The following is a 15,453-nucleotide window of genomic DNA, read 5'->3' as shown; positions in this document are numbered from 1 at the left end:
CAGCAAGGGCAAGATGAACAGATAAATCTGTGGAAGAAAAATTCATCAGAATTGGATGAAAATACAAAGGTAATTAATAATCCACTGGTTCAGGAAGTCCTTCAGTTGTGCAGGGTTTCTCAGAGAAGCACCCCCTAATTTGGGGGTGTCAAAAGCCTTGTTTGGTTTGGAAGGGACCTTAAATATAATCTACTTCTGACCCCCAGTGTGACTTCATGGATTTTTACTGGATATTTCTGTAACCCACCTCTGTTGGGGGTTACCTGAAACCACCACAACTGGAAACAGGAATTCCATGTCTGTTTAGTGGATATTTCTGTAACTCACCTGTATTGGGGATTACTGGATATTTCTGTAACCCACCTGTATTGGGGGTTACCTGAAACCACCAAAATTGGAACCAGGAATTCCATGTCCCTGCTGGCTGCCAGGACCAAGGAGCAGGCAGTGGAAATGTACCACTACCAACACATCTTCCCTCAGAGTGAGAACAGGAACAAAGGCATCTGTCTGAAAATAATAACACTTTATTTGATTTTTTTCTCTCTGTGTGTGTGTGTGTTACATTATCATAAATGTTCTCTAGTCTCAGAAAACAAAGCCCTAAGTCTGGAAAATAATGCACATACAAATCTCTTCTTACAGGTATTAAGTATACAGAAATATACAAAGATTTCTCTATTACTGTAATATATCATCAGAATGCCCCACATCCCACATTTTTACTCAGGTCCACTGTACCAGGAAGCATAAACTACAAAGGTAACAAGCAGCCTGAAAAAGACATGGTTTGTATAATATAATTACAATATCTGTATATATATATATCTACAACAGTGCAAATATATCACAGCGTGCAGGCAGCAATAGTCTCTAGAGAAGCAGAATAAAATTGATTCATAGTAATGCAAATGCATTACAGAAACAAGAGACAACAATGACATATTAGATATTCAGAATATGCACACTTTAGCACGCTGATTTTAAAATCATACCTTGCATTGACTCTTGCTTTGAAAAACAAAAGAACCAAATGTTAAATAATTCAGTAACAGGTTCAAGGGCAGGATCTCACAATAAGGTCAGCTGACTCAGAAAAGGTATTTGATAAATCTTTACTGACACAGGTGAAGGCTTGGCCCCACTGCAGGATTTGTTATCTTCTTCTTTTAAGGTTTATCAGTGTAATTGTCTCAAATTTAATTTTCTTTTGCCATAATTTAGGAGAATTTTTTCCATATTTAAAAAAAAAAAACTGTTCAACAACTAATTCACATTTGGAAAGTTGGTATAATTATCACTGAGGCCAGGAAAGTTTGTTTCTGGAAGTAACAGGAGTTTGCATAATGATTACCTTAAATGGGCCACTAAAATATGCTACAACAGGGTCAAAAAAGAGACATCACAGATGCCACTGAAGTATAAAACCCCATCAACCTTAAAAAGCAGAAGCCTCCATGTTGCCTTGCAATCTGCTGAAAAAGACATTTTTTAATTTTTTTGAGTGAAGCACACACAGAGATCCAGCACGTTGGGGTTTCGGTAGCTCAAGGATGCTTCAAAATCCTCCACCTTTACCCACCCTGCGCTCTCCCCAAGCAGCTCATTCTCACACCCCACTGGACAGCAGCCATGAACAGCCAGAAAAAAGGGACAAAAGCCATTGATGGGAATGGGCTGAGCTGCATGGGAGCCCCCAGGGGAAAAAAAAAAAAAAAAAAAAAAAAACCAAAAGAAAAAGAACCAGGAAAATCTGGATGTGTCCTGAAGGCACAGCCAGTGCAGAGAATGCAGGCTGAGCCATGGCCACATTTTGTGCCACAGGAGACACATCCTGGCTGGTCTAAATCTCTTAAAGAAGAGATTCTACAGCTGACAACTGCATAAAATTATCATTCTTAGTAAGATTTCAAAATAACAAAAAGACCGCAGCTAAATTTTGTGCTCTACAGTACAATTACTCCTTCAGAAACTCTAGGTGAAACACGTACAGACACAGAAATAAAGCATTAAACAGAATTAAAATGAAACTTGCCATGTTTGCAGGCTCAAAACTGAAACTTTTAGACATGTGATATGAAGAGTGCTGTGTGGGCTGACAGAAATCACTCAGTGGGATCCCCCACACCAACCCCTCTGTGGGTTATGGGAACAGGAATTTGGAAGGAGGGCAGCAGGAGTCGATCCCTGGAAATGCCACTGCCCCTGTTCCCAAATGGCAGAGCTCCTGACGGGCTCCAGTGGCACTCAGCACTCACTGAATGCACTCCCCAGAGCTGTGTGGCACTGCAGTGACCAGCCTGCCACAAGCTGTCACACAGGACATGACACAGGTGTCATTTTCTGCCTGCTTCAAGCTCCCAACAGCTTCTCACATGATCATGCATTATAAATGGATGTGCACACAGAAATTCCTGAGCAGCTGCACCCCGTGGGGCTGTTCTGGTAGGAAATAAAAGAAATCCAAGGAAGGATGGAGACTCTCCTTAGTGCTGTAATTCACAGAAATATTTTTTACTGTCTTTTGCAGCAGTAGCCAGATTAAGTTCTAGTTGGGCTTGGGCCCTTCTAATTTCTCCTTGAATAACCTCACAGTGTCCCTGTAGCCCTGCTGGGCTGCCTGCCCTTTCTTCCAAAGGTCACACACCCTGTTTTGTTCCCTGAGCTCCAGCCAAAGCTCCATGCTCAGCCAGGCCAGGCCTTCTGCCCCTCTGGATGTCCTTTAGCACATGGGCATGGATGGCCTGCTCCTGCTGTGCCTTTAGGATTCCTCCTTAAGAATCTCTGTGTCTGCCTGGACCTCTCAGCCCTTCAGGGCTGCCTCCCAAGGGACTCTGCCAGCTCAGCTCTCAAGCACGGTCTGCCCTGCAAAGTTCTGCTGCCACCCCTCCATCTCCCCAGGAACCAGAACCTCTCACCTCAAAACCTCTCCCCAAGAGCCAAAACTTCTCATTTCAAAACCTCTCCCCAAGAACCAGAACCTCTCACCTCAAAACCTCTTCCCAAGAGCCAGAACCTCTCACCTAAAAACCTCTTCCCAAGAACCAGAACCTCTCACTTCATGGTCACTGTGCCCAAGAGCACCTCCAACGACCCCATCACCCAGCAGCCCTTCTCTGCTCACCCACAGGGCCAGTGGGGCATCACCAGGGCCTGGTTCCCTCATCAGGGTGAGGAATTACCTCCCACACAACCCAGGAACCTCCTGGATTTTTTCCTCTCTGCTGTGCTGTGTTTCCAGCAGACATTTGGCAAGTTAAAGTCTCCCACAGGAAAAGGGGCATTGATCAAAAGACTTCTCATGGAACATTTCATCTACCTCTCCATCCTGGCTGGGTGATCTGTAACAGATTCCCACCAGGATATCAGCTTTGCTGGCCTTCCCCAATTCTCAGAACCCCAAAATCCTGCCAGCACTGTGTAAATAGGTCACGTCTGTGAGGATCACTGGGGTGGCACAGGTCAGGATGTACCACACTTCCTGACAGAAACAAGTGATTAATAAAACATTCCTTCCTGCTGAGAACACAGAGTTTGCCACAGAAGTGTGGACAGAACTGCCAATCACCTGAGACATCCAGTTCTTGGACTCAGGTTCATTATCTCCCACTTACATAACCAGCTCTCCCTGGTACATGTGCACATATTCCCCTCTTTTAATTAAAATAGGTACTTTGTGCTCCAAATTCTGAGAGCTGAAGGATTTCAGCACCAGTGTCCTTCCAGTCCCTTTGACCAGATAAAGTTTGGCATTTTCTACATCCAGTTCTTTCAGGATGGCCTCTGATTTTGATCTGCAACAATGGAACCTTCTCGATTTTTAAGAGTAGGATCTGCTTTCCAAATCTTTTATTTACTTGTAAATAATAATGCCTCAAGTTATTTTTAAGAGCCTTCAGGGTTTTTCAGATCATATGCAAGTTTCCATGAACAAAAACAAAAAAAGAAGTGTGAAGGACCTAGAAGCTTAACTAATGCACACAGTAAGCAAAGCAACATCTCAAAACAAGTTAAAATAGAGTAAGGAGGCCAACAGGACATTAAAGTCTTCCTGCAATCCCAACAAAAATCATACATTCAGTTTCCAAGTGAAACCTTTAGCCTCTTACACAATCTTTAGCCAGGCTGTGGCTGGTTCAAATGGTAATAGTGGCATTGATTTCAGAGAGTTTATGGCTCTTTATATATGGCTATAAAACTGAAGGTTTGAAAAATTGAGCATTTGAAGCCTTCAGAATCTTGCTGGCCTTGTTATTCTTCCAAGTGAAGCCTCCAGAGCTTCCCTAAGTGCTGCTCACAACAAGAGCACCTGCTCAGCCCATTAACCTGGGGGTGTGTTTTGTACCAGCCTGTTAGAATTTATCTCCAAATAAAGAGAAAAAAAAGCCAACCTGAGACTACATTAAAAATCTCTGCAGTAGATGAAGACATAATTGGGATGGATTTTAAATGCTTCTGTCCCAAAGCAGTGATAAAAGAGAGATCATCAGTTAATTTGTGAGTGAGGGAGAGAAAAAATTATCTCATCTATGTTTATCACTGAGTCTCCAGAGAATTACTTCTTTACTGGGATACTACAGCCTGAAAACATTTCTAAGAATAGTAACTTCCATCTAAATGCTGCCAGCTGAAGGCTGGAAAAAGCATATCTAACAATAAAAGGAGTGACAAAAATATTCCCAGAGCAGGAATTTTCTCAGGAACACCTGTGGAGGACCAGATTTTTGGCTGCCACAACACAACACAAATTTATAGTACAGGAGGACATGCTGGAGGCTAAAAACATAAAATGAGACAGTCTGAAACCAGAGGAACAGGCACAGACAACAAGACAGCATCCAAGGAACTCATACAGCTAAAACTGGTCTAGATGGGAGAGAGCAGCATCCTGCAAGATGTCGGTGTGGGAATGGAGCAAAGTCACCTCATCTGGAGCACTGCAGGGATTGTCAGGGTGTATTTGGTAAATGGAGCTGGTAAACACAAAAAACATCAACCCTGAAGGTGCTCAGTGCCAGGGATGTCACACTCTTTGACCTCAGCTTGGAGCACAAGTCTGTAAGCCAAGAGGAATTTGGCAAATGTCTTTGTCTGCTTGCAAAAAGTGTTTGAACTGCCTGTCACAGTCACAAATATGCTGAGAGTCTTGAAATTACCAAGGCACGTTGTGCTAAAGGGATTTCAGCCTGTGCCTTGTTTAAAAACTGCTCACAGCTATGAGTATTATTTGGAATTGCTCAAATTCTTTATTTCTCAAATCTGACAGCCATATAGGCTTGTACCTGCTCGTGATTATGCCTGGAAAAGCTGCAGAGCTGTACAAAAGCTTTTAGAGAAAGAACAGCAAAATAAAAATTATGCAAAGAGGCCGTGCAAGGAATTTGGGGTTTTTTTCAACAGTAAAGATTGATTTTGCTTTCACAGGTAAACCTTATTTTCAGGGAAATTTCAGCCAGCCTTCCTAAAAACATGGGACTTGATTTAAAGCCGTCCAGACCCCAGGCTTGGTTCAGATGTCCTGAGTTTAACAGATACATGCAGTCTGTGTCTGTATTGGTAAATCAAACAGAGCCTGGGCATGGGCCAGGAAAACTGGGAAACAATTTTCTTCCCTGCTAAATGGGAAAGCTGCAGCCCAGCAGAGCCAGAGCTTTTGCAGACAGTGTTTGGGCTGTGTAAAAGTCAGTGCAGGGCCCATTCCTGTTAACCCCAGCTGTTTGAGGACTATCAGAGCTGGGCCTGGCACTATTTATTTCATGAGGATAGACACAGCCACAGAGTCTTGGAAAAGTTTGTGGATTTTTGAATGCTGGGGGCCAGAAGATGCACCAGGACCCTCTTATCTACCCTGCTGCCATGAGCTGCTGGGCTCCTCAAGGCTTTGCTGACACTGAGCTGCCTCCAGCCTGCAGTTCAGCATCCTGATGGGAATAATGCATTTACAGAGCATTCAGGCCTCACTCAGGGGTCTGGGACACCCAGATAAATTCACAGTGCTGGCAGAAAGCTCTGCAATTTGCACAAAAGCTCACCAAAGTGTCCAACATGAGCATCGTGGGTTCATTTTAGGCTGAAAATCCAAACCCATGAAAACTCACATCAGCTTGGAACCAGAATTGCCCCTGCCAAATTCACAGAGGTGAGATACCCAAAATAACATTTTCTTTGGTGTTCAGAGCAATTGATTCTCATGCTGTGCATGGAGACTTAGGGATGAGGACAAAACTGCCTGGCACAATGAGAGCTGCAGCGTTTCAGGGTCATTTGTGTGGTTTTGGGAGGGTTCCACACAGAGGGTGTTGCAGATGCAATGAACACCTCTGGATGAGGCAGCCACAGGTGTTTTAACACAGCAGCCTATTTATTTCGCTAGGATAGACACAGCCATGGAGTCTTGGAAAAGTTTGTGGATTTTGGACTGCTGGGAGCCAGAAGATGCACCAGGACCCTCTTATCTACCCTGCTGCCATGAGCTGCTCAAGGGTTGGCTGACATTGGGCTGCCTCCAACCTGCAAGAGTTCAGCATCCTGATGGGAATAATGCATTTACAGAGCATTCAGGCCTCTGGGACACCCAGATAAATTCACAGTTGTGGCAGAAAGCCCTGCTATTTGCACAAAAGCTCACCAAGGTGTCCAGCATGAGGATGGTGGATTCATTTTGATGGAAAAAATGAAACCCAAAAAAATCCAAACCCATGAAAATTCACATCAGCTTGGAACCAGAATTGCCCCTGCCAAATTCACAGAGGTGAGATACCCAAAATAACATTTTCATTGGTGTTCACAGCAATTGATTCTCATGCTGTCCATGGAGACTTAGGGATGAGGACAGAACTGCCTGGCACAATGAGAGCTGCAGCGTTTCAGGGTCATTTGTGTGTTTTTGGGAGGGTCCCACACAGAGGGTGTTGCAGATGCAATGAACATCTCTGGATGAGGCAGTCACGGGTGTTTTAACACAGCAGCCCAAGCTTTGATCTGTGGACAGCTCTTGCACTCCTTTAACAATCACTTTAGGGACAGATCCTGCTTGCACAATTTCATTAAAAATAAGCCTTGGAGTGCTTTGATTTTTTTTTTCAGTGGCAGGAGGTAGATCAAACAGATAATGAACAGAGCTAGTATCCCAAAATATCACAAATACTAAGGATTTAAAGACACTGCAAAAGAATATTTTTTTCAACCATTCAGTGACAGCTTGACCATGTCTAACTGCATGTGCTATCCAGTGCTACTTCCAATTGGGACCACAGGTTAATGCAGATTCAGAATCTGCCTTTTCCTCCTATCATTACAGTTTTCAGATATGAGACCAGCTCGACAAGTAAAGCACCAGAATTCTAAATTCAGACAGAAACAAAAATAATTACTTGAATCGCTTTAGGTTTCTTTTTAAAAAAGTATCCATATTAAAAAGATATCTTTACCTTATTAATACATTTACAGACTTTTAGCCAGAAGGGGGTAATTCTGTGGAAAAGAATTGCAAAATAATACATAGAAAACTGCAAAGATGAAATTTAAAAAGATGAGATAATCTTATTTTCTTTGCATTTCTCATTTTGCATCTCACTACCTTGTCAACTAGAGATGACATGACACTATTCTGGCCACCAGGATCCTGGAGACCTTATCCCAAAATTGGTTTTCATAAGGAAAGCTCCTGCAGCCAGGTTTCTTGTGACAGTTACACTGCCTCTGCATTGATATCCTGTGGTGTATAATTCCCTTCTATAGTTCTTCTTCCTAGTTAAAGCTAGAAAGTGTAATGAAAACATGACCCAACCCAACTGGACTGATTGGCTTAACACTGGATGTCCACTATCCCATTGTGGCTCTCCGTGGGCTCGGTCAGGACAGCATCTGGCTGTCCCCAGCCTGGGGACCAGCCTGCCACAGTGAGACAATGTCAAGTGCCCTCTATTTGATGTCTAAAGTTCTCCTACTGCCTCGGTTCAGCTGCTCCTCCTTTACCTCTCCGCTCGGATTTTGTATCTGAGCACAAAATAGGCAATCAGGCGCAGAGAGAAGAAGAAAATCCCAAGAACGATGAAGTCCAGGTAAAGTTTGGCATTTTCTACATCCAGTTCTTTCAGGATGGCCTCTGATTTTTGGAAGTGGCAGGTGTCATCTTTGTCACAGTGCAGATCTTCTCGGTCCAGTCCGTAGATGGAGAGGATGACGCCCTCGAACCCGTATCTGGAGGGAGGGAGGAAGGAGGGATTACAAGGAAAATCCTGGTGATCTGGTGGGAAGTGCAACACAACCCCTGTGAGAGCTCAGCTGAAACGCTGAGGGGGTCAATATTGCTCTGACACATCTGTCTTGGGGCAAGTTCTATCCCTGCTGCAATCAGGCACATCACGTGTCACGGGCATCTTATGTAAGAGGGAACAAGGGCAGGAGTTTTGCCTTTAATGCTTCCAGTTGGTGCACAGAGCAATTTCTCCAAAAGAAAAATGTTAATTCAGAAAGCAGCATGATTTCAGCTCATATTCAGGAATTCCCCATTTAAAATTGACGTCATTATTTTACTTTTTTTTTTTTAATAAGCCACAGGGATACAATTGTGGCTTGAAGTCAGAAAAATGTTAAAACCAGCATCAGTCTGGAATGTCCCTTCTCCTTCCCTCTGAACATTTACAGTTTCACTGATAATGTTCCAAATATTTGCTTTTGCAAGGAGATAAACCATCATGGATCGAATGCTAGTGCACAGAGCAATTTCCCCAAAAGAAAAATGTTAAATCAGAAAGCATCATATTTTCAGCTCATATTCAGAAATTCCCCATTTAAAAGTGACATCATTATTTTTTTAATTTTTTAACAAGCAACAAGGATACAATTATGGCTTGAAGTTAGAAAAATCTAAAAACCAGCATCAGTCTAGAATGTCCCTTCTCCTTCCCTCTGTACATTTACAGTTTCACTGGTAATGTTCCATGTATTTGCTTTTGCAAGGACGTAAAGCATCTCATGTTAGTGCATAGAGCAATTTCTCCGAAAGAAAAATGTTAAATCAGAAAGCAGCATAATTTCAGTTCATGTTCAGAAATTCCTCATTTAAAATTGACATAATTATTTTGCCTTTTTTTTTTAATAAACCAGAGGCATACAATTATGACTTGAAGTCAGAAAAATGTTAAAACCAGCATCAATCTAGAATGTCCCTTCTCCTTCCCTCAGCACATTTACAGTTTCACTGATAATGTTCCCAGTATTTGCTTTTGCACGGAGATAAATCATCATGGATCTCGTGCCTATGAAAGCTCCCTCTTTGTGGCTTCAGGAGACCCCACACCAGCCAGGCAATGATTTAAGGCCTCACCTTGAATTCTAAGTATTAATTCAGGGGGTGCATCTCATTATCTTTGATAGCAATCTGTGTAAGACCTCACTTGGCAACAAAGAGGATTTTTTTTGCCTGGGATTTCTCAGTGCAGGGTGGGGAAATGGGGAATGGGAAAATTCCCCTCTCCTAATTTCAGCTAAAACCATTTCAGTCTCTAGTCTAAACTGTCCCTCCAGAGGTTTCCTGGTGGGAATTGCCCCATCCTAAGACAGCTGAGTCAGACACGGGCACAGGCACTATAAGGTGCCTATGGATCCTAAAGCAGCAGTTTAAATTAGAGGTGACACAAATCCTGTGCCTCTTGTGCCAGTGCTACTGCAAAACTTAAAGCCAGGCCTTTATCCAACAAACCTATCTGGGATACATCACTGAATTCTACATTTTCTTCCAAAATGAGGTGCTGGCATCAATTTCTCAGTTGGTGATGCCCCCATTATTTCATACATCCACTACTGCAAAATCCAGGAAGATTTCCATGCTGTGCAATCCCACTGAATTCAAAGGGACTGACACGGAATTGTGGCCAGAAAACCTGTTCCTATTTATTTCACAACATCAACAACTTAAAATGCAGAGAGAGAATGTGGCTTACATCACATGTATGAGTGTGTTTATACTCTAAGAGAACATGCTGTGAACAGTCCCTCTGGCACCCAAAATAACCAAGCAAGCAAGCAAGCAAGCCAAGGCAAACAAGCAGCATGTCCAGATGGGAGGGTGAAGGGCTCCCCAGCAGTACCTGACATAGGAAATGTAGGACATCCACTGGAGGTATGTTGGGATGGTGTCAAAGCTGACAAAAAACCCAGAGAACAGCAGGACTGGGATGGCAGTAACTGGGCCCACAAAGGTTGCCACCTGTGCAGAGAAGGAACAGAGTGTCTCTTGTCAGAAAAACAGAGAAAAAGTAAAAATTAACTTCCTTTTCTATGACTCCTAGGAATAATTGCCCCAAATTATTACTAGAAAATTGATTTATTTTTTTTTTCTTGTGAGGGGAAGAGCACCAGCACAGGGCTCATGCAGTAAGGCTATGCTGGTCTCCTCAGGGTAGCAAAGAGAGGGAATCAAGTGTTCTACTGCTGAAAGCTTGACAGCATCGATGCATATTGAGGTCAGAATCATCTGTGGAATGGTCACCTCAGCTCATCTCCTGCCAGGAGTTACATGGCCAGCTTCCAGCCATGCCAACAGCTGACACTCTCCCTTCCTTTGCAGAAATTTGGGTTAAGAGCAGCCTTTTCCTACCTTTCCTTCAACAGCTTTTTTGGATGTGTATGGAAGAACCTTCTGAGCTACTGTGGAAAGTTTCCAGTTGGTGGGGATTGAGAAACACATCAGTCCTGCAGTTCCCAGGACCTGCCCAGTCTGGGATGGACAGCAAGTGAGAACCCACCCCAGCAGGGGCAGGCACAGCCCCTTCAGGTGGGGCAGGACCTTCAGAGCCTCCCATCCAGGGCAGGTCTGTGCTCTGGGGTGAGGGGGGAGCAGCAAGAGCTCTGCTACAGCAAGGAACTTCCTGCCTGTCACCTCTCAACAAACATCCTGGGGACACAGCAGTGGGACAGGGAGCAGAGTTAGGGCACAGCAGAGCTCCTGTGAGACCACAAAACACCATCAGAACTGTTTTAAGTTGTAAAATGTAGCTGTGTGTGTGTATTCTATCCCCATCTGTCATAGCTGGGGCAGTTCTCTGCTGTTCCTGGGGCAGTGTTTCCTTTCTCTCTCCCACAGCCAACCCTCCCTCCAGGAGATCTCTGCTGTCCATGGCCACTGAGTGTCCCTGCAGGGCTGATCCAATCCCAGCATCCCATGGGGAGATGCTCCGCCCAGGGGAGGAGCCAAGCATTCCTGCCTGGATCCAATCTGAGGTGCTGGGACAGCACAGCAGCCTTTGCCCCCTGCACTGCCAGAGGAGCAGCTTTCTGCTGCCCTGCATGGCCAGAGGGAGCCCAGGCCCATCTGCAGCAGCCCTGGAGCTGCAGAGGAAAACTCCCCCCTTGTGCAGGATCCCTGCTGCAGCAGAGCCACAGCTGGCACTGCAGGAGGGCTGAGCCCCCCTGGGATGGGGCTGGGACACCGCCCTGGCACACAGGGGACAGGGACTGCTCTGACTCTGGCAGTGGGTTTTTTTTTTTGTTATTTGTACTATTGCATTTGTATTTTTAATTTTTCTATTAAAGAACTGTTATTCATATTCCCATATCTTTGCCTGAAAGCCCCCTTAACTTCAAAAATATAATAATTTGGAGGAAGGGGGTTTACATTCTCCATTTCAAGGGAGGCAGGATGGCTGCAGCCACCATAGAATGGGACTGCTGTCACCACCCTGACCCACAGGCTGTCAGGTCCTGTTCTGACTCTGTCAGTGTTTTGTCTTGGTTTTTTGAGGGTTTTTTTGCTTTGTTTTGGGGTTTGTTGTTGTTTGTTTGTATTATTGCATTTGTATTTATATTTTCTTCCCTAATGAAGAACTGTCATTCGTATTCCCATATCTTTGCCTGAGAACCCCTTAATATCAAAATCATAATAATTAGGAGGGAGGGGGTTTATATTCTCCATTTCAAGGGAGGCAGGAGGGCTGAGCCACCATGGAATGGGATTGCTGTCACCACCCTGACCCACAGGCTGTCAGGGCCTATTCTGACTCTGTAAGAGGTTTTTTTTGTTTTTGCTATTGCATTTGTATTTTTATTTTTTTTCCCTAATAAAGAACCACCACCCTTCTCCAGGATCCCCGCTCCACCAGAACCACAGCTGGCACTGCAGGACGGCTGCAGCCACCATATCTTTGCCCGAGAGCCCCTTAATTTCAAAATTATAATAAATCATAGGGATGAGGTTTACATTCTCCATTTCAAGAGAAGCTCCTGCCTTCCTCAGCAGACAGCTGCCTTTCCAAACCAGGACAAGTACCTGCAGGGACGTGGAGGCTGCCCCTATGAGCAGGCCCAGGGACTGAGCCACCAGGGACGTCATGGTGCCCAGGGCGGCGAAGAGCACGAAGCGCAGCGCGTCCGAGGGCTGGGAGGTCATCCAGTACACGATGCTGCAGTAGGCCACAGGGAACATGATCTGCAAGGACAGGCACTGGCAGTGAGCCCCTGGCAGCCAGGCACTCACTGACACCCTGAGTGACACAGAAACGTGGCGGGTGTCACAGACACATTTCATAAAAAATCCTTTCTTTGGGTTTTTTCTCCTGAGAAGCTGTGAGGCCTCGGGAACAAAATGTAAGCAATGATTATCTGCTGCTGTGGAATGCAACAGGTGCATCTGGGATTGGCCCATGTGGTTGTTTCTAATTAATGGCCAATCACAGTGACCTGGCTCGGCTCTCTGTCCAAGACACAAACCTTTGTTATCATTCTTTCCTATTCTATTCTTAGCTAGCCTTCTGATGAAATCCTTTCTTCCATTTTTTTAGTATAGTTTTAATGTAATACATATCATAAAATAATAAATCAGTCTTCTGAAACATGGAGTCAGATCCTCGTCTCTTCCCTCATCCTCAGACTCCTATGAACACGGTCACAGGGGGGTTCCCATTAATCCACAGCTCTCAGCCTTTCCATGACATGACAGGTGGAGGATACCTGTCTTTCTGCTTGGGCATTTAAAAAAGGATTCCACTCCCAACCCTTCACCCTCCTATGTCTCAGACATAGTTTATGAAAAATCCTTTTGCTAGGATTTTTTCTCCTGAGAAGCCTCAGAGGAAAAGACAAACATTGATTATCTGCTGCTGTGGAATGCAACAGGTGCATCTGTGATTGGTCTCATGTGGTTGTTTCTAATTAATGGCCAACCACAGTCCAGCTGTCTCGGACTCTCTGGTCAGTCACAAGATTTTATTAACATTCCATTCTTTTCTATTCCTTTCTAGCCTTCTGATGAAATCCTTTCTTCTATTCTTTTAGTATAGTTTTAATATATCATTTTCTTTTAATATAATATATATCATAAAATAATAAATCAGCCTTCTGAAACATGGAGTCAAGATTCTCATCTCTTCCCTTGTCCTGAGTCCCCACCAAACTGCCTGGAATGAGGCTTGGAGTGACTCAGGGCTGCCCCCATCACTGTGCACAGCTCCTGAAAGGTGCCTGTGCTCACCTGGGGCTGGGCTCTGTCTGCAGCAGCACTGACACACCCAGAGCACACAGCCTCGAGCTGCACCAAGGGAAATACAGGGTGGAGAGCAGGGAAAAGGTTTTTCCAGCCAGGGTGAGAAAGTTCTGGAATGGCTGCCCGGGGAGGTGGTGGAGTCCCCATGCCCGGGTGTGTTTAACAAAGCCTGGATGTGGCACTGGGGGCCAGGGTTCAGTTGAGCTGCTGGGGCTGGGTTGGACTCGATGGTCTTGGAGGTCTCTTCCAACACAGGGATTCTGTGAATTCATTCTGTGAATTCTGATTCACCCCTGAATCTTCAGCATACACATCTGGACATTTTCCCCACTATTCCAATGGATAAAATACCAGTACTAATCTTCCTGGCAAGAGGGTTTGTCGTTCATGAACTGAAATTATTTCTGTTTTATTGAAGAGTAGAGCATGTACCTGGAAAGGAACATCAGCCATGGTCTTGGCCAGGTAATAGGCTTTCAGGCTGTACCAGTAGTTCAGATGCTCTCTGAGAAATACTCCCATCTCAAGGGGAACTGCAGAGAACACAGATTATTCAGTCAGATTGGCAGGGTGCAATGCTGCTTCACATAAAAACAACACAAATGTTGTTAAACACATAAAAACAAGATTTTTGTTTTACCCTAATAAAGAACTGTTATTCCTACTGCCATATCTTTGCCCAAGAGCCCCTTAATTTCAAAATTATAATAATTCAGAGTGATAATCTAATCCTGCACTGCTGCAGGCCCAGGGTGGGACTGAAACTCCCAGGTTTGACAGAGCAGCAAAAGTTCCAGTGATTTGTAATGAGATATAAAAGGCCAGCCCCTAGAGCTGCTCACTGTTGAGACTATGGACCAATCTACTCAGGTGATCTGAACCTCCTTTAAAGAGGATTTTTCAATTTAAAGTGGTGTCAAAACTTAAAGAACTTGGTTATTCTTTGTGGTCCAACAGGGAATCCAAACTAACAGCACTCCCAGAGCAGGTGTGAAGCAGTCCATTCTGCAGGAGTTTGCTTCTGACACCACATGAATGAGCTGATTTTATGCAGGAATCATAACCTGGAAGCCCCAGAGAAATTACTGCATCCTCCCTAAGTCCAACCATGAGCTCAGGGTAGGGCTGAGCTGCACTGGGATAAGGAGAAATTCCAGTCCAGGACTGTGACACTGAACTGTCTGTGCTGGAAAACACTGGGAAAACTGGGCAGGGAGCAGTGCCACTGGCCAAGCCTCCTCCTGCTTGCACAGTGGTGCTTCTGTGGGCATAAAATTTATCCCCCCACCTGTTTTAGAGGCAGAATCCCAAGTCAAATGCTGTCTTACACCAACCCAGACACATTCCAGCATTCCAGCTGTCGCAGACGTCTTTTCATGAAAAATCCTTTCCTTAGGATTTTTCGTCCTGAGAAGCTGACAGACCTCAGGAACAAAATGTAAACAATGATTATCTGCTGCTGTGGAATGCAACAGGTGCATCTGGGATTGGTCTCATGTTGGATGTTTGTAATTAATGGCCAATCACAGTCAGCTGGCTCGGACTCTGTCTGAGACACAAACCTTTGTTATCATTCTTTCCTTGCTATTCTTAGCTAGCCTTCTGATGAAAACTTTCCTTATAATTTTTTAGTATAGTTTTAATGTAATATATATCATAAAAAAATAAATCAGCCTTCTGAAACATGGAGTCAGATCCTCATCTCTTCCTTCAACATAAGACCCCTGTGAACACGGTCACATCCAGCACCCCCTCCCCGTGCTGTGACACAGCACCAGCACTCACAGGTGAGGACAGTGGGCATGAGAGCAGCAAACATGAGGAACAGCATGGAGAAAAAGAGGAACCCCGAGTTGCTGAGGACTTTCTTGGCCTCATTGCCAATGCCCAAGTAGAGCAATCCGATGAGCAGCCCAATGCCAATGTGCGAGGTGATCCTCAGGTGTGTCAGGACCTGTGGTAAGCAAAGA

General features: G+C 44.5%; 1 protein-coding gene across 4 annotated transcripts in view; it reads right to left on the bottom strand.

Annotated features, from left to right (window-relative positions):
* Positions 1-507: 507 nt before the first annotated feature.
* Positions 508-15,453, bottom strand: part of ABCG1 (ATP binding cassette subfamily G member 1) — a 64,353-nt gene continuing 49,407 nt past the window's right edge. For 2 of the 4 annotated variants that reach the window (XM_063181263.1, XM_063181276.1), the window contains exons 11-15: positions 15,269-15,437; positions 13,916-14,016; positions 12,272-12,430; positions 10,095-10,213; positions 508-8,202 (exon numbers count right to left, since the gene is read on the bottom strand). In XM_063181263.1, the coding sequence (XP_063037333.1) occupies positions 7,974-8,202; positions 10,095-10,213; positions 12,272-12,430; positions 13,916-14,016; positions 15,269-15,437 (777 nt within the window). In that variant the 3' untranslated portion in view covers positions 508-7,973. The remainder of the gene's footprint in view (positions 8,203-10,094; positions 10,214-12,271; positions 12,431-13,915; positions 14,017-15,268; positions 15,438-15,453) is intronic. The other 2 variants (XR_010031354.1, XR_010031352.1) reach the window with 2 other exon arrangements.

This window comes from Melospiza melodia, chromosome 2, assembly GCF_035770615.1.
Source record: "Melospiza melodia melodia isolate bMelMel2 chromosome 2, bMelMel2.pri, whole genome shotgun sequence".
In the NCBI taxonomy this organism is placed as follows: domain Eukaryota; kingdom Metazoa; phylum Chordata; class Aves; order Passeriformes; family Passerellidae; genus Melospiza; species Melospiza melodia.
The sequence above is the reverse complement of the archived record's forward strand: the minus strand, read 5'-3'. Positions and strand labels throughout refer to the sequence as shown.